The 26992-nt window shown below is 32.4% G+C and overlaps 1 protein-coding gene across 1 annotated transcript in view; it reads left to right on the top strand.

The window, feature by feature from the left end:
• Positions 1-2717: 2717 nt before the first annotated feature.
• Positions 2718-26992, top strand: part of LOC127713097 (protein unc-93 homolog A-like) — a 47331-nt gene continuing 23056 nt past the window's right edge. The window contains exons 1-2 of the mRNA XM_052219725.1: positions 2718-2788; positions 16973-19047. Coding sequence (XP_052075685.1) covers positions 17965-19047 — 1083 coding nt within the window. The 5' untranslated portion in view covers positions 2718-2788; positions 16973-17964. The remainder of the gene's footprint in view (positions 2789-16972; positions 19048-26992) is intronic.

The raw sequence follows: 26992 nt of genomic DNA, 5'->3' as shown, positions 1-26992 counted from the left end.
TTGACTGTTCATGTTCTCACTAACTTCACCACACGGTACATTATATTGACTGTTCATGTTCTCACTAACTTGGTCACACGGTGCATTACATTGACTGTTCATGTTCTCACTTACTTGAACAATAATATTGACTGTTCATGTTCTCACTAACTTCACCACACGGTACATTACATTGACTGTTCATGTTCTCACTAACTTGGTCACACGGTGCACTACATTGACTGTTCATGTTCTCACTTACTTGATCACACGGTGCATTACTAGTACATTACATTGACTGTTCATGTTTTCATTTATTTGGTCGCATGGTTCATTGCATTGACTGTTCATTTTCTCACTGACTTGACCACATGGAACATTACATTGACTGTTCATGCTAAGTTACTTGACCACACGGTACATAACATTGACTGTTCATGTTCTCACTTACTTGGCCACACGGTATATTACATTGACTGTTCATGTTCTCACTTACTTGACCACATGGTACATTACATTGACTGTTCATGCTTACTTGACCATACGGTACATTACATTGACTGTTCATGTTCTCACTTACTTGGCCACACGGTATATTGTAATGACTATTCATTTTCCCCCTTACTTGACCACACGTATCATTACATTGACTGTTCATTTTCTTCTTTTTTTTGGCCACACGGTGCATTATATTGACAAAAGGAGAGAGAAAAGAACCCAATAATTATGGATAGGTTTGAATATTCATAACCTTGTATTCCCATTATATGATATTTGTCTTACTAATATAAAAGCACGACTAAATATTACCAATACAGAAGTCAATCAATAACAGTTGAAAGATTGTTTGAACATGATGAACGATGAATTTTGTAATTAAACAGCTGATATTTCTAGTTGAAAAGTTAATTCAAAGCCCCCATCAATGTAATAATTTTATCGTTTTTCGTTAGAAGTAACTTTAGTTAATAAATAACTGACAGTCATTGTTTACATATATCTACTAAATTGCTTCGGCTTTGATTTATGAACACGTGCGATTTATTTTTTGCTGTTTATCTTTTAGAAGTAATATAAATACCTATTTCGCACCTGAGATTTCTCCCTCTCTTATCGCTTGCCAGATCGAAAAAAGATTCAAATTACGACACACTGCGAGATTAGTATACGATACATTATAAGAAGATTGAAATACTAGTAAATAGAGCTACGCCATGATCGCATGAAACGCCAAAACGATTTCATTTCACACACATGAGCCTCACAAAATCAAGTGATAATCTCCTGACCAATAGCAAGATTTAATTGTATTTCCAATACATAGTAAAGCAAATATTGGATGTAACAGTTAATGTTGATGTACTCAGCATGCTCAGATTACAAATTTTTGAAGATTTATGTCCCTTTTTTGCGTTTGTGGTTTGTGTAGCGTTTTATTTCGTTTAATTAAAGAAAACGCTATCATAATAGTTTACGAAATTCTGTAGATGCAAATTTTATGTCTCAGTGTTTTCTAATACTTTCATAAAGGGTTTTGTAGTTAAGAGACCTTATTCACGAAGCGTCATTAAAACCCCGCATCCGTTAACATTGCAGAATGGTTTCGAAATTGAAAATTTTGTCTATACAAAAGCAGCGGACATTTTGCATTCGTTAACTTTGAGGTACCAGGGACTTGCACAAACAACAATTTATCATTCCTCGACCCAAAGGAGGGGTATACTGGTTTACGTCTGTTTGTTCATCCGTTGCCGTTTCCGTCCGTCCGTTACATAAAACTACGTCGTTCTTTTCTCAGGAACTGCCAATCAGAGCTTCCTGAGATTTGGTAGTAAGATTTATGTGACCATGCCATATCGTGTGCTCCGTGCTTCCGTAAATTTTTGTACCATTATGGACGCTGATATGTGAATATTTTGCGAATTTAATGAGGAAACCATCCGTTAACCCGATATCTACAAACCTTTTCGCAACTGTTAATTTTGCTGAACCTTTTTGAATAAAGTCGCTGAGCGTCATGTCTTAACAATGTTCCAAACCAAAATTGTAAACTTTTGAATCCATGCTCCGTGTTATATAATGTCGCACAGCAAAGATAATTGAGTCTATTTTACAAAAATAACAAACACAATTGTAAATAACTCATAATACTAGCATCAGGAGCTAGGGTGTAGTATATTTTTAAATGATTATCTTATAAATAAAAAATAAAAATATATAATAGCTTATTCTCCAGATAAAACTAGAAATGAATCAGCTCATCATTTGGTTCTTCCGTATATACAATTGAAATGTATGTACCAATTGTGTAGGGCAATTACCCTCTTTTTAGGGGTGGGCTGACCTTTGTTTGATATCATGTTTATTTGTTTGTCTGTGTATTATCTTTTTTATCGGTTTTTGTTTTAGTTGGTCCTTTTTTCAATATTTGTAAATGCAACACATTTAATACATGTAGCCCATCGTGTTAAATGGAATAGAAACGAATATTTAGTAAGCATGAACATTTTAAAAGCAATTCCCTTTAGATTTCTTATAAATCAACCTAGCCAAAATTTCAAATCAACCAATCGAACACGTGTGTATACATTTTTACAGCTGACAATGTTCTCGTGGTAATTTGCTACAAGGAAATATAAATCATTACTACGGTAGTTTATGCGTGTAATACAACCTTCTGAAATTGATGTCTGAAATTGATTTAATAATTACAGAAGATTTGTTTATCTTCTATAGCTATTTGCCGTTCCCTATCCGGATCGATCTAGTCGTGGATGGAAGCTGTATTATAGACAACATATTCCCTAAAGTAAGTAACACAAATTAGTTTGCATTCAGTTTTCGTATCGTACCGTTGATGTTTTTATTTAATCGAGTATCGGTCTTCGGACTTGTTTACAAATTTTCATTCCATTTCAAAATTAAAAGCTATGCATGAAATATAACTAAAGGTGTGTAAAAGAACACAAAACACACAATTTTTAACGTGATTTTTTCATTATACATTCTTGTGAATAAAATGTGATGTGGAGTCTATGTAGAGACGAACCAGCATCCCAACAGGGAAATAAAACCAGAATTGATTTCTATATTTCACACTTGTTTTGTATATTACATATAGTACATTTAGTTGTAAAAATACTAACTACCCTGTAAGCAGCAATAACACAAATTAATAAGTAATGTTAAAATAGAAATACAATCAATTGTTTATATATCTTCACAGTATATATATATATATATTCCTGACAGTTAACTATGTGTTTGACTTATCTGCATTATATATAGTTACAAGTAGAAACACTTCACTAGTGCACTAGGGCCAGTGAATTTTAAACATTAATAACATTTTTATTACAAAAGAATTTATACAATCATTTTATCTTTATATGTTTATATGTTTATACATGTTGTGTACCGATAATTGTATGAATATATGATTTCACATTAAACCTTAATTTTTAAAGTCTGACTTGAAGGCCAGTAAATTAAGGAACACTTTGCGAACATTTAACTTGCATTCTTAGCCCATTGTGAATAAAATGTGATGTGTATAGATATGAGCCAGCTTTCCAACAATCCAAATAAAACCAGAAATAATACCTACATTTCACGCCGGTTTTGAATATTACATATAAAGTACATGTAGTTGTAAAAATACTCTAGCTTCGCTCACCCCATATGGGATTTACTGACCCAATATATATCGTATTAGGTCACTCGCACACTGTGTACTAATAACTTATACATCAGTGGCGGATCCGGGGGGGGGGGGGGGGGGGGGTTGATTCCGGGGGTTGGAACCCCCTTTTTTTTTACGATCAATGCATTTGAATGGGGATAATATAGTTGGAACCCCCCCCCCCCCCCTTTATCCTGGGTTAGGAAACACCCCCCTCCCACTTTTATAAATGGCTGGATACGCCCCTGTACATACTACGTCTTGAGTATATAAGTATAGCCCAACAATGTTAGATCTGCAAATTTGCGTTACCAAATTTTTGTTCTTCTCTCATGCAGCTGGATTCGACCCCCTGCATCTTAGACATCGTGGCAACACCGCCTGTAATATTTCCAGCGCCCTAGACCATTCAACCAACTAGGCTATACCAACGTCTCAGTGTTTATAAGTCCATACCGATGGATGAAAGCGCAAGTCTAAGACACTAAAGGATACTTCCACTCACTTACTATCATTCATTTTATAAATATATTGTTAGAAAATAATTGAAATTAATAGAAACGATAAATAAACGATTTTGGGGGGAAAAAAGGGAGGGCTAACATAAAATTGTCCTGTCCCCAGGTACCTATGCTATTGTTGGGATTTTCAGACGGAGTATATGTCAATAGTGGTGTTAGCCAAAAATATATTCTTGTGTCTCATGTCTAAATTTATAATGCATTCGAATTAGAGGCTAATCAAAGAAAACAAATGCTTAATAAATCTAATTGGCTATTGCATCACAGGGTTGTTTCATAGAAATGTATGAGGGTCTGGATAGGGTTTACAAAGTAGAGAATAATGGGCAAAAAAGATAGAATAAAGGGCAAAAAATATACAGAAATTGATGGGTCAAAAAATGTAATAGAGAATAATGGGCAAAAAAGGCAGAATAAAAGCATAAAAAATATATAGAGAGAGAAAGATAGGTCAAAAATGAAAAATAGAGAATTGTATGGTACTGAAAAAAAAAACGAATAGAGAATAATGATCGAAATAAATAAAGAATAGAGAAAAATGGTATAAAAAGTTAAAGAATAAAGAAATGAAGAACCCCCGTCCATACCCTCATTTATGTAATCATTTTGCTATAATATATATTTTATGAGATAATTTTGCAGTTTGTTCGCCGACGTTAGCTTTCCCTAATCCGTAACATAGACTAAATACCATACATTTCTTTTTATGATTAATAATTATAAGTAATTAATAGGCAATGAAGTTTTCTATGAGTCATTGAGTTGTACTCTTAAAGTGGGATAATATATAATGACATAGAACAATTGTATTCTATTTACAATTATTATTAGAAATCTTTTCTTGCTGTTTTTCATTTTTCCATTTTTTGCAAGACTAGTCATTTTAATATCCCAAACGATATTATAATTCACGAGTTTGTTCAGACAGTATGCGGTGTATCAATTCATTACAAAAATCCCAAGGTTTGACTATTACAGAATATAGATATATATTATCCCCTGATTTCTTCGCTCGCAGCCTAAAACTCTTGCGAAAGTAAGTGATGCCTCTTGTAGGGGGAGTGCTACACTCTGTGCTCTTTAAAACCCCTTGCAATAAGTATCTGAGAGGTCAGTAGGTCATCTGCTTTAAACAAAAGTTCGGCCTTTTCCAACTTACTCTCAATTTCTCGTTGCAGTCTAAATTTCCTGCCCTTCATTGTGGTCGAGCAACATGGCAGAACCTACCTTTCGTATAAATTGTTAATATTATTGTTAAAGTCTTGATTACGCATGACATATTTGCCACTGAACGGCCAGGAAGAAACAATCAATCATTAAACCACTATAAGTACAACAGATCTCAAAGACTGCATTTAAAATTTAAGTAGTGGTGTAGTGAAGAGGAATTCCATTTGAAGCCTCATGTCACCATTTACATTGTATAGATATATAAACATTGTTGTGCTGATTGTCCGCATTTTCCGTAGCCGTGAAATAAAAGATCATCAAAGGAACAATTGCATTCCTTTTTTTGTTTTTGGTGTCAACATTTATGTAAATTCATTAAAGGAAGTCTTGTGTGTTGTTGTATTTAATTTACATTTTTACTACACATAAATCAATGTGCGCAATGTGCGAACCGAGAAAACGATTAATTAAGAAATAATTCATGGGGGCTTGAATATATCGTGATTTTACCACGGGTTGGCCCTTTATGACAAATATTTTACCCTGAGCGATAGCGAGGGGTAAAATATCGGCATAAAGGGACAACCCGTGGTAAAATCACGATATATTCAAGCCCCATGAATTATTTCGATTCTAATAGGACAAATACTGCAATTCTTTTGGATCGAAGCGCTCTAGATGAAGGCATTATTTGCCGTTCCCATAAATAAACGCACTATTAAATTGACGTAAAGAACGTAGCAAACTGAATAAATGACATGTTTCAACTATTTACAATGACATGTTTAGATAGGTTTGGATGAATCTAAATGATAATTGTATTTATATGTCTTATATGTAAACAAAAAATGGCTTATATAACACATTTTAGCATCGTTTGTTTACGTTTCCTTGTTGTGATGATTTTCGGTTTCACAAGCGTGTATTTTCTCGTAAAATGCTTATATTCTTACGTCATCGTTCTATGACGTCGGGTAGCTCATTCATATAAAGGCATATGACGCGGGAGTACGATCGGAACAGCCCAAACAATATATTCATATTTTACCACGGGTGAATACTCAAAGCGTTTGAAGAACGTCATGTTAGAATGGGCGTTTTATCGAAAATTTGTATTTTCGGAAGCATTGTGCAGAAAAACAGATGATAATGATATGTAGACATTCCTGGTAAAAGTCAATTCGGAATCGTGCCTCAAGCGCAGCAAATCCGATGGGCAGTTTATCAATCGAACCCGAAACTCTTGATAGATAGTGATAATTATAAATGAATGGAGAACTATAATTTATAATCAAAATATCTAAAAAAATATATATAAAGTATCCGAAATGAGTTAAAATTTACATAACATGGGAAGATCGTTGTTTTGTAAATTTGTAAAATAAAATCCCTTACAATCTTTGAAAAAAGGTTGGCAATGCGACAAATGAATGCAGTTCCGTGTTTGTATTTGTATATCATATTTGTTATTCGTTTATTGTTTTATGCATAAATCTAGCCTTTTATGGCTTTTAACGTCACGGGTTTTGCTTATTGTTGTTCATTGCCAATTAGACAATTATCCAACAGAGATCATATGACGTAGAAGTTAGCAACTATAGGTCACTGTACGGCCTTAAACAATGAGCAAGATATAAACGGCCACGAAACCAATGTCCACCAGTTAAATACTCAATTATGAATTTTATGGTTATACATTATTCACCACCTAAACATGATTTGAACCTTAATAATAAGCAATATATATATATATAGCAAATATCACTTATTATCAAGGTTTCTGATTCATGTGTTATTTCCGACTCTGACTTCAATACATTGACTTAAAGGTTGCATTCGATTAGAGTAGTTGTAACAATGTATAATTTTTTTTTCTATTCAGATAGAACATTCCTTGTTTTAAAGTGTCGAAATCTTCAAACGAAAAATTGTTTTCTTCCAAACGTTCACAACATCGTCATGTTTTCTCAGTTTACATTTTCGCACATTTCACAAAGTATTCCATAAGTTTCGATTTTATAGTGATGCAAAGAAGTCATGATTTAAGAAATGTCTTTAGTAGTATCACATTTATCCGTCCCCCCAAAAAAACTAAGTTAAAATAGAATTTTGATAAAAATATTTAATCTACCGATATGCGACTAAAGTATTGCCATCAATCTACCGAAATATACATCTAAAATATGACACACAATTTACATAATTACGTCTAAAATATTCCAATGAATCCATCGGTATTTATCCAACTGACAGACGTCTAAAATATTGCAATTAATATACCGACATGCATCTTAAATATTGCAACCAATCTACCGAAATACGTCTGAAATACTACACAAATCTACAAAAAAAATATTGTACTCAATTTACCGAAATACTTCTAAATATGACCATCAGTCTAAAATAATGCAATTAAATCTACCGAAACATGTCGAAAATATTGATACCAATCCTACAAAATATGTTTTAAAGATATCCACATATTCATGCCTCGGAATCATGCATCCTGGCCTCAGATATGTCTTGTTTGAAGAAAAAAAAACGGTACGAGTCTTCACCCTAATTATGCAGCTTCAGGAAGATTAATTCTTTTCTGACAGGTGTTATATCATACAGAAAATTGCAATAAAAACGTTTTGACTATAGAATAATGAACATGCATACAACAAAAGCTTGCTGTTCACAAAATGTAACCACGTGGAAAACAACGTTTAATAGCATTACGGTTGCACTTTCATATGACATTTTGAAATCTATCCTTTTCACGTATAATTGACTTATTGTATTGAATGCGTTACAGCCAATACAGGTGATTTGGTTTCTAAAAATACGTGAGGGTCTGTATGTGGGTCCTTCATTTCTGTATTCTTGAATTTTTTAGGCTTTTTTCTCTAATCTATATACTTTTGTCCATTATTCTCTATTCTTTATATTTTAGCATCTAATTTTTCTCTATTCTCTATTTTTTTTAATTCATTTTTCTCTTCTTCATATTTTTAGCCTACTATTCTCTAATCTGGAAACCCCCACCCACACCCCCATACGTCATTGTGGAGGCTATAAATACTGTATGGATATTGTGTCAACCATTAATTACTGTTCATTCTATTTCCTCTTGAATCAAGATTATATAAGGTAGGAAATTTAAAGATTTTAGTGAAATAAAAATTAAATGGTACCAATATAGCATGTTGGATATTTAAAGTTAATATACAAATGCAATCAGTTTAGATAAGATAAAATGATTTAAAAAATGAGAAGAGCAAGTGCAAAATATGGTACACATGCATAAATGTTTTTATAGAGGGTGTTGGCTTCTTATGATTAATCATTACTTGTTTCTGTAATATATTTCCGAATCTTGGTCCATGACTTCTTCCGTTCCGGCAGCAAAACCATTGCTAACGGAGAGGGGTGTCGAATTGGCTGTGCGGGATGTATACATACGCAGCCACATCCCGTTATAATTGTGACGTTAAATCCGATGCCGAGTGCCACGCCCTCTGCACGATAAAGAACCATTGCAACAACTCGCAATGATCCGTAGGTGCAGACCTGTTGCAAGCCACAATTTCTGTCCCTATCCAATAATCACTCACTTTTCCAATTAGTTAAAACTTCCCGCCCTTCAACTCGGTTGAATCCCAACCTTGCACGTCCTACCTATTGTATTTCTTTTTGATTTGTTCTCTTGAATGAATTGTTTCCCCATAGGACGTTAATTAAGCAAAAACAATCAAACAATTTGATTCTTGGTTTCTTTGTGCCGAGTATATATAATTCTCTTAAGCAAAACCAACATGATGTTTGGTTTTGCCTGGTTTTTTTTTCAAAACATAATATTTAGGATGACTTGTCCTGAAATCGACAAGATACTACGAACATGTCTTTTTCTTTCATTTTCAGATTGTTAGAATCCAACCACAAATATGACTTCTGGAAAATCTAAATACAAAAAACGAAAAGTAAAAAAAAAATGTAGCTGTTGAATACTTTTCATTTTGGCAAAATATAATATATAAGTATAATGAATAGCAATAATTAATTTTGATAAAAAAAAAAAAAAAAAAAAAATTTTGATTATACTCCGTTATCGCCTCAGGATGATTTCCACATTACCTTTTTAATATTATAAGCAGGTTTTTGAAACAGGTGTTTTATCTAGTGAAATGAACTTGCTTTTTTGTTTTCCTTTTTGATTTTATAAATAGCGAATTTTGAAGATATTAATGAGTGGAGATATTGAATATTAAACACACTTCCAACATGTATACTTTCTTAAAACAACGTTACGTTTGTGACCATGAACATGTCACTATCATAACACGATATTTACAGACAAAAGAGTTCTGTCAAATCTATCATTAAGCAGCGTTATCTGGAAAGATATATGTGATGTATGTACATTAATAAAGGAGTCACTGTACTATAATTCAAGTCACAGGTTTTGTCAATGAAGCCGTAGAAAAGATAGGGTTTGACAAAAGGTGATTATTCAACGCCCAATCTGATTAGATGCATAAAACTACTTAAGTTAAGATATGTTCCGAACGGACGTATTTTTCTACATGTCCTACGATAAATTAGTACTACGATTGGATATCTTAACTTAAGTGGTACTATGCATATCAGATCCTGTGTTCACGCTTTCGTTTACAAGGTTAAGCGAGGCCGCATTATCTGTATTTGTAGCAGATAATGTTCCACGCCATTTTTGTAGGATGGAGTATCCTGTATCAATGGAATTAGTATCTCTCTGGATTTATAACAATAAATGATTACGCAGCATCATATAATCTCATTTCATCTTTGCACACCATCGCTGTTAACCTTATTAAAATTGTCCATCGACGTCACAAGACAAACTCGAGTAACTGCGAGTACTCTCAGATTGCAATAAGCAATTAATTTCCCCATAGGCGACAATGATAGCTTTTTTCGAAATACAGACTATAGAAAGTTGATTTTTTTAACGAAACCTTGCTAGAAATAAAGAAAATCTATTCGGACAGTATTTTTTGGTCAAAAAAATATAGGTTTCCGTGGCTTTTCTGAACGTAATGTGTACTTATCTCCATTGCCTATCAAATTTGCACTTAAAACACGTGTCTCATCCTAGCGTAGAAAAGACATCTCAGTTTCGTTAGGGCTAAGGAAAATATATTATTTTGCCTTTGGTATAACGCAGAGTGCACGAAGTCTCTAATAATTAAAAAAAAAACGGGTGCACATATCGACCAATCAGGATTAGCCATACTCTTAATTCTGAATACCATGTTCATCTTCATAAAATCTAATAGTTCATTGTAACCTTTACAGTATTTAATATTTTCTAAAATCATGCAATTTATTGTGCATTAGATGCACACACATATATGCCACAGATATGTCAACTTCAAAACGTTCTCTCATTACTCTCTGAATTTTCACAGTTTTTTATCAGAGGTGACCCCAGTCTAAAACTGGAAAAAAAATTACTGATTTTTTTAGTAAATGCGGTACCACTAAAAGGATCAGAAGATATACTTGTCGATTTACTCCAATGATTATTTATACGTCATCAAGTACTGATTATATTGATACCAACACCGATCCAATATGTAACTGCTACGGTGAATTTTGAACAACAGTTTTAAATGAAACCATTTTCGTATAAAAGTACATTTTTGAAACAGACTGTAGCATTTCAAAATATGAAAAATGTGAAAATATTTGTATTTTAACATTGAAAACTATTCTTTAACTTCAAAATTTCATGCCTATTCTAATTTTTCTAGTTTGCAATTCAAGTGAACATTTAAATGTTTAAGGGGGATCATTTCTGTCCATTTTCACTGAATTTGGTAATTTCAATAACGGCACTTGGGTCGAAATCGTCATGTTTAAAAATCGATTTTTGTATCCAAACTCTAGATGTGTGCCTGCTTTTTTCAAACAAATCAGCAGAAGTTCAGAAAATGACATAATATTCTATCCACAGTAAGTTAAAAGTCGAGCACACCCTTGTTTCTAATGCAAAACGCAATACAAATATGAAACAGACTATAGCTTGAAAACTCGTCGATCAATTATTTATTTGTCACCAAAAAATACGATTTCACATCAAATATCAAGTAAAATTACTGTTTTTGGCACTTTTTGAGCACTATGATAAAGAAATATCGATGCTGTATAGATTGCAATAAACAATTAATTTTCCCATAGGCGACAATGATAGCCTTTTTCGAGAAACAGACTTTAGAAAGTTGATTTTTTTTAACGAAACCTTGCTAGAATTAAAGAAAAATTATTCGGACAGTATTTTTTGGTCCAAAAAATATAGGTTTCCGTGGCTTTTCTTAACGTAATTTGCACTTATCTCCCTTGTCTATCAATTTAGCAATTAAAAACACGTGTCTCATCCTAGCGTAGAAAAGACATCTCAGTTCCGTTAGGGCTAAGGAAAATATATTATTTTGTCTTTGGTATAATGCAGAGTGCACGAAGTCTCTAATAATAAAACAATAACGGGTGCACATATCGACCAATCAGGAATTAGCCATACTCTTAATTCTGAATACCATGCTCATCTTCAAAAAATGTCTGCGCCCATAACATTTAATGGTTGATTGTAACCCTCAGATCTGTACTTTTTGTCTTTTTTGTTGCCAGGGATGTACAAATACCCTACCACATCTGGTCTGTGTTTTTGTTAAATGTTTTTTTCTGCTGTACTGTTGTCTATATATCTTCTTACATCCACTCCATTTGAACTTTGGTGTTTAGTTGTCTCATTAGCAATCACACCACATCTCCTTATTTTTATATCGATAAAAACTGTGTAACAATATAATCCCTAGGATTTAAAACGAACATATCTGATGTTCCCACCTCTCACTTTGGATAGTTCGGGAAAATCAATGAAAAATATTTTAAAGTATTTCTTAAAAGACCATGTACAGATGATCATCTAAAACAATCCCGATGAATTTATGATTTTCTTACAAATTAAGGTATTTACTCTTACCGCCCTGAAGCTTGAATACTACCTTTAATGAAAAATAAAAACTTCAAAGAATAAGGAAACTGCTGCAGTGCCAGATCTAGACTAGCCTGGGGTCCTGGCTCACTGATTGCTAACGCTGACAGTATATCGACGAAGTATAAAGATTGGGTCAGGATGCCAGGCTAGATCTAGACCAACACGATTCTTTTAAAAGAAATCACCGATAATAACTGCTAGAGCTAACATGGGTGTCTCAATAAACTAAAAATTTTGACAGAAAATCAATAACATCTTAAAAATCATAAAAAGAGATGTACTGTGAAAATTGTCTCCTTTGAGAGGCATTGCGATCAATTCAATTATTTTAAGGAAGTTTTAGGTCGATAGTAACTGTTGTCACGAAATCATATAAGTTGGCTATGCTGTAACTTAGTAAGTGGCATGTAGCTATGGCAGTGACTAAACTACCTTTTTTAAAGCATTTAGTATGTACTGTTCTATTTCCATGTATTCTATGGAGAGGAGAAAGTCTTTATACTTAGCGTAGCAGAAACAAATTTGACACTGTTTCGAAGATTTGTAAATTTCGGCAGACAGTTTTAACGGTGCTCAATATGAAATATGCGAAATCTGTCGAAATGCGTTAGCTGTTCAAAGTATTGCACATACTGGGAGGGTCTGAACGAGGTTGTCTTCATTTCTGTGTTCTTTAATTTCTATGTCATTTTTCTATTCTTTGTGTTTCGCCTTGTTTCTCTATTATGTAAACCCCATCTAGACTCTTTATTTTAGAATACACATTTTTGAGTTTTACGATTTTTCATGAATAATTCAAAAGTGTATTATACCTAATAATTATGTATACTGGCTCATAACATCTAAAACGTCTACAAATAAAACCAGGATTATTTTCATTAAAATTCATCATTGTATGAAACTGAAAACCATATTATTTGAGACTTAATGCCGTCGTTGAATTTCTATACCATAGCGTTCAGCTATTTTTAACTGCGGATCATTTAAGCATAGTTTCATTTGAAATTAAACTTTAATCGAAGAAATCCTCCTCGTAGATGAAAATAAAATCAAATTACTTTACTTAGAAATCGTGGTTTCTGATTTGCTAAGATCCATTAAACATAAATAAAATTTGATTTCAGTAAGAGCAATTTCTATATAGAAAGCAATTATTACAATTAGTCATAACGTCAGTTTTCATTTAGAGTCATCAGCTAATCGCTGCATCTGTGTATTGCAATAAACGCACGATAGATATTGATTAGTTTCAGCTTGTGGTAAGATAAGTTATTATGGCACTGTACTAGAAAACGTATTAATAATACGCCTAGATCATTGTTTAAGCGCTGGTGTCTACAAGGCTTTCAATGCAGCTTCACTTTTAAGAAAGTTATGCTGTATCGACAATCAAGAACCTATAGGTTTTAATCAAAGCTTTTGCAATAGTTAGCTTATAGAAAACCGTACTAATTGAACTTCGAACTATCTTTCAATAACTTCGAGTACTGTTATAGATCAGTTGATCTTGTCTCTTGCTATTTCTGTAGATGCAGTCTTTATAATTCCGATACCACGAATCTCTTTTGATTAATTCGTAGCTTCTTACAGCGTATTAAAGTGAAGTTTTTATTACATTGCTCATAAAAATTTTCATCTCCGACACACAAAATTGTATGCTCTTTTGTAATTTTATGTATAGCAATGCATATATGTATGTAGATATATATGATAAGTGCATGTGTACTTACTGACCAACTATTTGCCTTTGTTCGTGACATTTGAGTACATAAATATATAAAATTGTTACTTTGATAGTGTATTTTATAAGCCAGCTTAATATAGATATTTATATTAGAAAAGAGGACGGGATTGTAGTTAAGACAATCGGAACATATCTGCCCTCAACTGTGAAACAGATATTCCGTAACGGTCAACAACCTCGTGATGGTTCATCATATAAAGCCTTTGAATAATTCAGTGAGAGGACATCATCTATATAGCGGAACGTGAAGTTAAAGGATAATGCTAGCTTCTTTTCATTTTTCTTAGAAGCTCCTGTATGAAGTCTACCTCATATGAATAAAGAAACAAGTTGACAAGAAGAGGAGCACAGTTGTTTTCCATGGGAATGCCGATTGTTGGTTGAAAAATACGTCCTCCGAACGTAACAAATTTGTTGTCAATTAAGAAGTCAAGCATCTTGATAATGTCAGAGAATTTTTTGTTTGAATCAGTGTGGTTTTTTTTTTTACAACATACAATGCATCCCTCCCTTGAACAAGATACTTGCACATGTATCTAGTACGTTGGTTGGTCATTCTTTTTTATGAAACTAAACAGGACCAATAATTTCAGTTTCCTATTAGTTTGGAATTGGGAATACTTGTGTAGAGGTAGAAAAGTCAAATGTTTAAATACTCTTGCAAGAGTATAAAGACCTAGAATACTATATATATAGTTTGTATATTGCACTAATCATGGCTTTAGATTATCTATCGCGTGGTTGCTGTCTCATCGACGTATATCACAGCTCTCCATTTATTCATACCCTATATATAACATGTATAAAATTTGGATAATTAAGCACTGCTGTCGAGTGTTGCTCTTTTTAAAAGGATGATACATTTGTATAATTTAATAGATGTACAGCAATTTATGAAATTTACAAAAAAATGTAGTATTTCAAACCTTAAATCATTGGAAATCTATATTTGAATGAGAGGACAGGTAATCCACTTCTCGTGAAACGTTGTTCGTTATTCATTTTTAATGCCGGTCGTTCGTTATTACAACGTGTAGTTTCTTCTCAGACATTTGACTCATATAACTAATATACATGCACGTAAAGACTTCTTTATTTTTTTAGATGATAGCTGGAACCAAAAAAGAAGTGTGCTTTTAAAAATTTTTTGTAAATGATTTTACAAACTCCGAAACAGGGGCGAAGTCGCTACGTTTCCCGAAGTGCTGCATTAAATGATTGCATCGCGCGTAATAGAGACAACGTTTCAGCTGTTTTTCAATTGTAGACGAATAAGGTTCAATAATAACATAACAAATATTTTTTTCAAAATTAAATGAAAGAAAAAAAATTTGCCTGCATTGAAAAAAAACAAAACCAAAAAAAACCAAAAAAATAACACAATTTTGGCTTTGTATTGAATGAAATCATACAAAAGACCAATTGACAGATTGTGAAACAAAAGTTTCTTATGGACAAATTCCAAATTATTTTACTTAGTATTTTTCGGTTCAGCCTGTATTTTGTTTACGTAGAGGGGTTTATTTCATGTCAAATGAAAATGGTAAAATCATTTTTTGATATGATATAGAGACACATTAGTTATCAATGTTTCACATCTAGAAATTCACAGCATAGAGATGTATGAAAATTTTCGAAAAATACTGTAATTTTACATTTTTTTACAATAAGACAACCTGGTCGGAGAAGAAAGCGCAATTGAGAAGTATTTCACAATTTTTTTTTGTAGATTTTCCTTATTTAGCTATTGAAACAATAAATTCCTGACAAAACCAGCTATTTGCTTGTTCTAACAGTAAATGAACACGATCATCACGTAGATTCGTTTAGTGAAGGCTTTATTTATGCAGTAATTTAATATAGAGCTGGGAATACTGAGTTTAAAAATAACACTCATATTTGATAATTAAATCACCACGTGTAATGTATGTTTCTATAAACATTCCGCATCAGAATGTAAGAATGACAAAGCAGTGCAGTACTATATTGACAATAAAGAAGTTCCATCGAACCCGCTTTTATATTGTCCGGAGCGCTGGTCAGGGGGTTATTGGATCGATTCCAGGCTGGGTCAAACCAAAGACGTGTAAATTGCAATTTTCTGCTTCTATACACTGATCACGCCGCATTTCGGAGTAAGAGAAAAGACATATTGGTTCGGAGTGATCAGAATAATGTGAACCTTGTGAACTAGCACGATAAAATCCGGATCTGTTTGTCCGTCTTGTACCAAGCAGGGTTAATATTCATCTAATATATGTATCTAATATTTGGCACTGGACGTTAATTACTTACACATTCACCTTCTATATTGCCCAGAATCGTTTGATATACTGTCTATTTATTTTGGATACCTGTCAGACAAAACATTAACTTGCAAATAGAAATTTTTGAAATCTCGCACGTGTGAATAAGTGAGCACATGCATGTACAAAGCAAGGCTACGTGTACTCATGTTTAGGATTAAGAAATTTCAATGGTATTCTTTATATTTGTATAATGAGAAAATACTTGCCCTGAGTTATCATTCGCCGTTTCAAAATCTAATGCATTCTGGGTAATATTTTCAAAAAAGATTACACCCCAATGATGTGATTGGCTACCAAGGAACTAAACAATGCGAATTTTAACCAATGACATGACGTTATTTCATTTAGATTACGAACACTGAAAACACTACCCATAGCTCTTTAGATTCTGAAACGGCGAATAAGATGAATGTTATGTTGATTTATTGAATGTGATTTGCATCGTCAACTTGTTTGATTATTTTATATGCATTTATAGCACTTTTTCTTATCCGACACAATTTATTAATTTAAAAAAATCTTTACGTTTTTTTTTTATCTTTGCAGAATAAAAAACTGTTCTACAATGGTCTGATAGGCAGCTGGTGTGACATGATCTGAATAAATATTTCAAATAACCTAATTAAAGGATGAAAAATGTATAATGTCGGAATGATTTAGATACAAGGTAATAGAACCAACAGTTGATTTTTATGAACAACACACGTATTTGATCATCTGCGGTTTTTAACATGAAATATGTATGATTGGACAGAAAATCAATGGCGCCGGAAATGTTATCGTTAAAACAGCATAGGAATTTACTTAGGATTACACAAGACACTAGTTTAAGTCATGACGAATTTGAAAGATTGAAAGATGATAGGATTTAATCATTTCAGCAGAAGACACGCGCTGAATCTTAAGTACCGTCTATTCCCTTGTGGACTCGGGAATTCCGTCTACTTCGATATGAAAGACTGAATAAAAAACGTATAAATTGATCTGCTGGATTGAAATATGGAAACTATAAAGAAAGGATATTTCAAAATGTAAAAAAAAAATTAAGAGTTGTAATCAATTTTTCTTTAACTTTCAATCTATTAGTTTGAAAAGAGAAACCATTATAAAGCGGAAAATACCGTTCTGTGTACTTAATTGCGATCACATCGAGCCAAGTTGGATATAATCAATGTTTTAAGTAGTCGAGAAGCTCTTATCGTCAAAAATGTAATTAATATACACAGAGTACAATATTTAATGAAAACAGATATTGTTTGTTTTAAATACTAAGCAAGATGTACGAACAAAGAATAATAAAACAGAACGACTTATTTACAGAAACTTTGATCTTGTTTGTAGTTTTACAAATTATTGATTAGCGTTATAAGCACTTAATTTTGCACGAGGAAGAATACACGCGCTAACTTGTGCCAGACAAGTAAGTTATAACACAAAATTAGTTCCACATGCCAACGTACTTTATGTGCCGTAATAGACAATAATTATCAATAAAGGTGACAGATAAATCCTAGTGCTTTAATCTTCGATTGACCAGCATGGATGATATTCATAAAACGTCGAACGAAAAGGTACATGTTCTAAGCGTATCGTCTGCGCCTAGTCATCACGTGCATCATGCGGTTATGGCCCACGTGGGAGGTATTGAATACGACAAGACTAGGAGACGAAGTACGATCCATTCGTACACTCTATCTAACTACCACGCTCTTTCGCATGATCCGCAAACCATGAGAGCCGTTCACGAAATGACTCGGGCGAAAGCTTACAAAAATGTAATAGCACTTGGATTGGCATTCATGTTTGTTTTTACAGCATTTGTTTCAATTCAGGGATTACAAAGTACGATGAACTGGGAAGGAGGTGTAGGAGTTACTTCCCTTAGCAGCATATATGTTACTACTATCATATCGTGTTTATTAGCGCCATGGATAATCCAGAAACTTACGACCAAATGGACAATGATTATTGCCTTTGTGCTTTGTACGGGTTATTTTGCGGGAAACTTCCATCCGGAGCACTATATGCTTGTACCTTTGGGTGCATTACTCGGACTTTTAGGAGGTCCGTTATGGAGTGCGCAAGCAACATCTATCACTTCGATATCTTTAGCTTATTCTGAACATATTCATGCCGAGGAACAAGAAATTGTAGTGAATAAAATGATGGGAATATTTTGTGGCTTATTTAGAACAAGTAATATATGGGGAAACTTAATAACAACGTTAGTTTTAGGAAAAAACGAGACCCTTCACGTACCCAAGTATCATAACTTTTCAACAAACTCTACGTGCGGTGCTGGATACTGTCTCACAGTAGAGGATGAACTAAATCATGGAATCTACTTTTCACAGAACGCTATGAGAACCATCAGTTCGAAAACGAAAATAATGTTATTAAGTATATACCTCGGATGTGGCATGATGGGGATCGTAATTCTCATATCTTTATTTGATCAACATAAAAGTTCCAAGTTGAAGTGTAGAGATGATGTCTTGTCATCAAAAGAAACGTTCCTTGCAACAATAAAGATGTTCAAAGACACAAAATGTTTGCTCTTATTGGTGATTGTCGTATTCATCGGCCTAGAACAAGGGTTCATGTTCAGCGACTTTACAAAGGTATGATTGGTTTTCATGTTTCTGTATCTAATTCCTTTGGATTTGACCTGCATAAAATAATAGGCTTGTAAAAATAACAAACTCAATGATTGGTTTGAACGGTTGTATTGAAGACCAAGAATAAAAAAAGAATCGAATCGTAATATCCTGCAACTATGGCATCTGAAAGTTATCAGTTATCAATATTATTAATACAATGGTTAATTTTCGCATAGTTTAAATTCGCTATAGCTAAACCTATTCGCGATATCTTAAGTATCGCGAAATTTTAAATTTTGTATGTTAGTTGTACCTGATTCTGATATCTTTTATTCACAAAGACAGAGAAAACAAACTGCGCAAAAATATCTGAATTTTTAGTGTTAAAGCAGTCTGTACGTATCTGAGAACTTTATCTTTTCCTTTAATGTATGATAACAAAAGGAAAAAGTTTTTGATGAGAGCGATTATCTTACCCCTGAAATACCAAGAAATAGTAAAATTCTTCAAGCTTTTGAAAATTATGTTAATATTTTGATATAACGAAAAGACTGTGATAATATGAGTAGAAATTTCACTGTCTTAAGTGATAAACCGGCAAAGTTCAACTAACATTGCCATTTTAGTTATCCTTTAAAGCAATGGCTTACTAACCTTACCCTTAAAAGATACTTTACCCTTGTAAACATATTATTATAAGACATCTTGTAGCAAAATGTCTTTTGGGTTTTAGATATCTTGTAGCAAAATGTCTTTTTGGTTTAAGATATCTTGTAGCAAAATGTCTTTTTAGTTTTAGATATCTTGTAGCAAAATGTCTTTTTGGTTTTAGATATCTTGTAGCAAAATGTCTTTTTGGTTTTAGATATCTTGTAGCAAAATGTCTTTTTGGTTTAGATGTCTTGTAGCAAAATGTCTTTTGGGTTTTAGATATCTTGTAGCAAAATGTCTTTTTGGTTTAGATGTCTTGTAGCAAAATGTCTTTTTGGTTTTAGATATCTTGTAGCAAAATGTCTTTTTGGTTTTAGATATCTTGTAGCAAAATGTCTTTTTGGTTTTAGATGTCTTGTAGCAAAATGTCTTTTTGGTTTTAGATATCTTGTAGCAAAATGTCTTTTTGGTTTTAGATATCTTGTAGCAAAATGTCTTTTTGGTTTAGATGTCTTGTAGCAAAATGTCTTTTGGGTTTTAGATATCTTGTAGCAAAATGTCTTTTTGGTTTAGATGTCTTGTAGCAAAATGTCTTTTTGGTTTTAGATATCTTGTAGCAAAATGTTCAACTAACATTGCCATTTTACTTATCCTTTAAAGCAATGGCTTACTAACCTTACCCTTAAAAGATACTTTACGCTTGTAAACATATTATTATAAGACATCTTGTAGCAAAATGTCTTTTGGGTTTTATATATCTTGTAGCAAAATGTCTTTTTGGTTTAAGATATCTTGTAGCAAAATGTCTTTTTAGTTTTTGATATCTTGTAGCAAAATGTCTTTTTGGTTTTAGATATCTTGTAGCAAAATGTCTTTTTGGTTTTAGATATCTTGTAGCAAAATGTCTTTTTGGTTTTAGATGTCTTGTAGCAAAATGTCTTTTTGGTTTTAGATGTCTTGTAGCAAAATGTCTTTTTGGTTTTAGATATCTTGTAGCAAAATGTCTTTTTGGTTTTAGATATCTTGTAGCAAAATGTCTTTTTGGTTTAGATGTCTTGTTGCAAAATGTCTTTTTGGCTAAAGCATTGACTCATAACTAAATGTTAATAAAAATATATCTATAAACCCCTATTGTGGCAGTTTATGCAGTTTTACGTTCAATTCAAGCATTTTGAAACCATAAAGCAAATATCAAAGACGCAATTGGAAACTACAAAATTGATATCTAACTTACAAATGTCTGGTAAACATCTTTCAAATAGATATACGTGTATTATACTTTTTGACTTTCGCTTTAAACTAGCAAAAAGTAGAATAAGCCTACTTTCTCTTTTGCATTGAATGGAATCATTGAGATATTCAGGCAGTTAATTGCAAACGGGATCGCATACATTTTTAACCATGTTTTCCGAAGATAAATCAGGTTATTAATTTGGTGAAGTACGGCAGGCGGACGACGGGAGGACGGGCAGCTGCCAACAGTTTCCGTAAAATATTTTATGAGCCGTTCACTCACAGCTAATGCTTTTCAAATTTTGATATGTTGATACTGATGACAAAATGGAAGTCAAATTTTCACTTTTACCGTCCAGGAGTTATGGTCCTTGGACTATTGGAAAATGGCACTTAATGTCGTTTCCGTGCAATAACTTATAAACCACTCAACCAATGTATTTTAAAATTTTGATAAATTGTTATGATTATTGATGATTTTCACTTTTGCCGTCCAGGAGTTATCATGATAATGGTCTTTAGATTGGAAAATGGCAATTTATGTTATTTTATGTCATTTCCGTGCAAGTACTTCATATGAACCGTTCATCCAAGGCTTTTATTTTAATATGGTGTTACTGATGACAAAATGGTGGTAAAATTCGATTTGACGTTTTTCATTTTTATCATTCAGGAGTTATAGTTCGTGATAGACTGGAAATATGAATAAATATAGTAGTTCAAATATGTCTGAAAGTGCCTTTCAAAATACAAAATAGATAACCGGGTTTGCTGTCAATTTGACAGCTCATTCCTTGTCCTTTAATTTTAATGAACTTATTGAGATTTTCAGGCAGAATAAGACAAAGGGAATTACATAAGGACACGGTTAATGTTGTGCGTTTTTGTATGTTAAAATGTCGTCTGCAGGTACCCCGCTTCTTTTTTTAACTCACGATGACGATAAAAAGATACATATGGAGTTCTAAACGGGTAAGGAATGTCGATCTTCGTAAGACTGTTATAAATTAATAGTATTTGAATAACGGAACTTTAAAAGCAGAAAAAAATGAAAGGTCCGTGTTTTTGTTTTTGAGATATATAATCAATCGAAAATTTGGCGGGAAATGATTCTCTCAAGATTGTTCATACATTGAACATTGGCACCTTTTTTCTTTCAAAAACTATGAAAAACATAACAAGACTTTTATAAAATTTTCTCAAAAATGGATTTTTTATGTATATGTTATAAAACTATAAGAAGAAACGTAGGGTTTAGCAGACAAACATTAAAATTTTATTGCCACTACATGGATAAAACTAGAGGATTCCGAATATCTGACAAAAAGTCGAAAACAAGAGTGACGAACATCATTGAATTATAGGATAATGTACAATATACTTTAATAGTTATATCGTCGGAAATAATCAAATGCATGTGTTCTCTCTTGGAAGCAGACGATCCCGAGAACAGCACGACGAGCCTAGCATGTCATCTCGATTTTTAAGCTCAATGACATACATACAAATTCAAAAATTTCTGACTATGTACATGCATCTATTAACCGTGTTAACATAATTGTATGTGCGTGTTACACTTACAAATGTTTATATTTCAATGATTCCATGATTTAGGCAGATGTTTAACACCTAATGAAATCACTAATTTCAAATGAAAATAATTATGTAATTATACAAGAGCTTTTAACATAAATGCAATGCTGGATTCTCTTTTCCGTGATCTCAAATTTGCAGTTTAATGCCGTATCCAGTTTTGAAAAAAGGTTCTTACATTTTCAAATAAATTATGTCTAAAAATGAAATGGTCACTGAACTTTTGGAGAAAACAATAAATAGGTACTGCAGTGAAACTGATGTCGATCGATAATTCTTTACAGAACAACAGCCGATTAAATAGCGCAAACATTGTTTACACATAGAATAATATCACACAGTTAGACAAATATACCATTAGTGCATGTAAACATATTTCATTTATTAAATTCAAGTTAAATAATATACACAATTTGGCATAAACATAAATTACTACAATTGAATAATTAATAGGATGCGGAAACAGCTGTTAACTTATTACATGTTAATCCGTTTCCTAATGTTTCATAATAAGCCATTGTTTTACGTAGATTGTCTTAAAAGTATGAAATATACTTTTTAAATACATAATTTAAAGCATGAAATAGCTCCCAAAAATGGATAAATATAAAAGAATGTTCCCGAATAACGTCAGCTGCATGGCTACTTGTATTCAGTTCAAATCAAAACTATATACATGTCATGATTGATAAAACGGAATGGGGGAAATGACATTAAATAATAAACATAGAAAATAGAAACGCCCAGAGTCCCCAATAAAAGAAAAGTATATCAGTGTCATCGGGCATAGGTCAAGCTTTAATTTAAGCTACCCTGAATAAAGGAGGTTGTGCCTCCATGTCCGAATCTAGACATGTCAATCTAGACATTCATTTGTCATTTCGGGGCCTTTTATAGCTGAGTATGCGGTATGGGTTTTGCTCATTGTTGAAGACTGTACGGTGGCCAATAGCTGTTAACTTCTTTGTTATTTGGTCTCTGGTGAAGAGTTGTCTCATTGGAAATTATACCACATGCAGCTTCTTATTTTCATAATTCAATTATGAACGAACAAATACTAGATACAACAACCGATTTTCCATCAATTGATTGGCATGGAAGGATAATATAAACATTAATGTAAAATCGAAAGTGAAAAAAAATATACATAAATCAAGAATTTAATGATTCATTACATTTGATAATATAGCAATGACATTAACAGGTGTGTGTATTGAATGTAATTAACCGATTTTTTGCGGTCAGTGTTATATTGATTTTATTAGATCACATTTTCATGTTTTGCATTATATTCAATTATCAAACTGATATTTTTTCAAGGCTGTTTTCTTTGCTCGGTGATTTTTATGAATCTCAATGCAGAAGTTAATTAGTACTAAACTTTTGGTTCCTGCATTTTTAAATTAAATTTCATAAAATAATTATAGCAACGCCCTCGGGTAAAGATGCATGACTTATTTTAGGATTTTAAATAAGTTAGTTTTAGATGTCCTAATTAGTATATTAAGCGCATCTATTTTATACTTTTCTGGCTTTTAATTTATAAAGTTAATATGTATATCTTCCGATGAAGTTAAACACATATAATACTAAACTGGACGCATGTTGTGTTCACTTATCGCTATTTTTTTCTGAAAGTACATCATAAGAGCTATCTTCTCAGATTTTGTTTTAATATTTTATCGTTTATTTTATTTCTACTCACGCACAATGTTTTTTCCATGTGTAATCCTTACAAAATCTGACAACTTTTCACAACCTGTAGCTTGAAAAAAAGCTGCGTGACCCATACTTTTTGAACTGCCATTTTGTCAAGTATTGAAAAAAAAGAAGTATATAGTAATTGTTTTTCTTTCTTTCTTTCTTTTTATTGGAATTTAATCGTGAATGCTGATGCAACTTCATTCAGTCAGTGATGATTTCATATATGTTACTGCACTAGGGTATAAATGTCTATACTTGTAAATATGTAAATAATTAAAAATATTAATGAGGGTTGTAAAAAATCTTACATCAAAAGAACATGGAAACATAAAATATACAGATATAAGATTTGCGATAACGATTACCGTTTCGATATATTACAGCTATTGACATTGTGTTTTAATCGTTGCAGAATTACAGTGAAAAAGATAATAATTTACAGAATAAATCGATTGAATCACATGTTACTCGTATGTTTCTTCAAAAGATTATTCGACCGCCTTTTTCGAAAATTATCGATCCTTGACTCTTGCCATTTTATACTATAGTAAAAGGATTTGGATCACGAAGGGCTAAAATTGGCTCTAATTTTGATTTTTTTTTTAAATCAGACCAAAATACTATACCTTTCACATGGAATAGTTGTGATATAACTATTAATACAAAATATCTTCTTTTTGGCACTTCACATTATAGATTACGAAGTTTTGACCCCTTGGTTTTTATTTTAACATTAATTTGGTCATTTTTTTTCAATATTTTATAACAGTTTTAGGATAATTGACTTTGGCCACCATCCCTATTCAAGAAAATGATTGAGCCTAGGGATTTATTATCACCCCTTAGCATCATTTAGATACATTTTGAACATTTTGGATTGTAGATTGTTTAGCCTGTGTTTTTCTAAAGCTTTTCGGTCTGAAAAATGACGAAAAATCATCGCATTTTGACAAAATGTCTAAAATGTGCTGACTTTAGATCTTATAAATGTACTATAAAGAAGAGTCTGTTTAACTCGTCATTAAGAAAGGCTTTTGAAATAGATCTATTTAAGAACCAAGTTGTGGGATTTTTTATATTTTATGATATAAAAATTCAAGGTCATATTTTGCCAAAAATTAACTTTGTCCTTTGTCGTTGAGTTTTATTATTATCATACCGCAATCGGTATTTTTAAATTCACTGTTCGTATGTAGTGTTCTTAAAACACCATTACGGCAAATAATGTGTCCTGGTATCCCTGAGTCTCTGAAGCACAATGTTAATTCAAACCTTAAGTTTCCTTATTTTCTTAACACTAATATAATTGCATAGATGAATACATATATAACTATACTGTTAACCAACTTACTTTCAGGAGCAATTTATTTTCACGACTTTCGTGAGTAGAAAAATAACGCTAGTGATACCCTCGGGGAATTATTACTCCACCAGCAGTGGCATCGACCCAGTGGTTGTAAATAAACTCATCATAGATACCAGGATTAAATTTCATATTTACGTCAGACGCGCGTTTCGTCTAGTATAGAAATCACAAATTCTTGATAATCATAAAATTAATCAACACGATAAATTGAATATCCTTATCGGGATAATCTTGAAGGATTGTCTTGATTGGGTTTACAGAATAGAGAATATTCGGCAAAAAGTGCAGAATTAAGGGGAAAATATAAGAATAAAGAATAGAGACAAATAGACAAAAAATAAAGAATAGATAACAATGGGGTGCTACAATATAAAGAAAAGAGAATAATGAGCAAAATGAATAAAGAATAGAGAAAAACAGTACAAAAATTAAAGAAAAAATAAACAAGAGACCCCCATCTAGACCCTCATAAAGAATTCAAATGAAATCACCAATCATTGTTAATCGTCAAATTAGACCAACACGATTAATTAATTTGATTACACTTCTCGGGACCATCGTAATGTATATAGGTATTTCAAACGAAATTCATTTTCCAATGTTAAACGTAAAATAAGAGCAACTTAAAGAGAAAACGATTAATTTGAACTCGGTTACATAATATTTAAATCATGACAATTATTCGAAAATTATTACTTTTGGATTTAATTAGGTGAAAGCGTTTGTAGCAATGTTATTCCATTTTCAATTTTATATATATTCAATAATGATGCATGTTTCTGCGATTTTTCCTAATATGGCCCATGCATGAAGTGTAATCGTTGTTGTTTCAAACATATGTATATATATATCACCAAAGTCAGCTGAAGGCCGCCTACGGATGCGTAATTTTCTCGCTGTGTCGAAGACCCATTGGTGGCCTTGGGCTGTTTTCTGCTCTTTGGTCGGGTTGTTGTCTCTTTGATACATTCCCCGTTTCCATTCTCAATTTAATTCATATAATCATTGCAATCACGTCGACTAGTTTGAAATACAGGGGTATTTACTGTTCAAAACAAATTTATTAAATTGAATTCATTCGATTTATTGGAAATGTGTATTTAAGAGTTATAACTACTCATGGTCATAAATAATGTGAAATTGTTTTCTGGACAAGATCTGGATTCTAATTTTTCGTATAAAGTATCATCTCGTTGAAGTCAGTTAAGACCTTAAGTCGATTTAAGGTGGAATGGGTGTCTTCCGCCATCTTGGATTGTAAAATAGAAAAACACAATAGGTCTAGATTTTCAATCAAATCACAAAATTTCAATGCAGAAATGCATTTTACTAATTTCATTTAAATGAACAAATTAATGTGATTTTATCTTCTAATTTCTAATACTTTTACAAAGGTAGAATATTTTAGCTTGATTTCAT

The sequence above is a fragment of the Mytilus californianus genome, unplaced genomic scaffold, assembly GCF_021869535.1.
Source record: "Mytilus californianus isolate M0D057914Y unplaced genomic scaffold, xbMytCali1.0.p SCAF_8, whole genome shotgun sequence".
NCBI classification, from domain to species: domain Eukaryota; kingdom Metazoa; phylum Mollusca; class Bivalvia; order Mytilida; family Mytilidae; genus Mytilus; species Mytilus californianus.
This window is presented reverse-complemented; position numbering and strand designations above follow the sequence as displayed.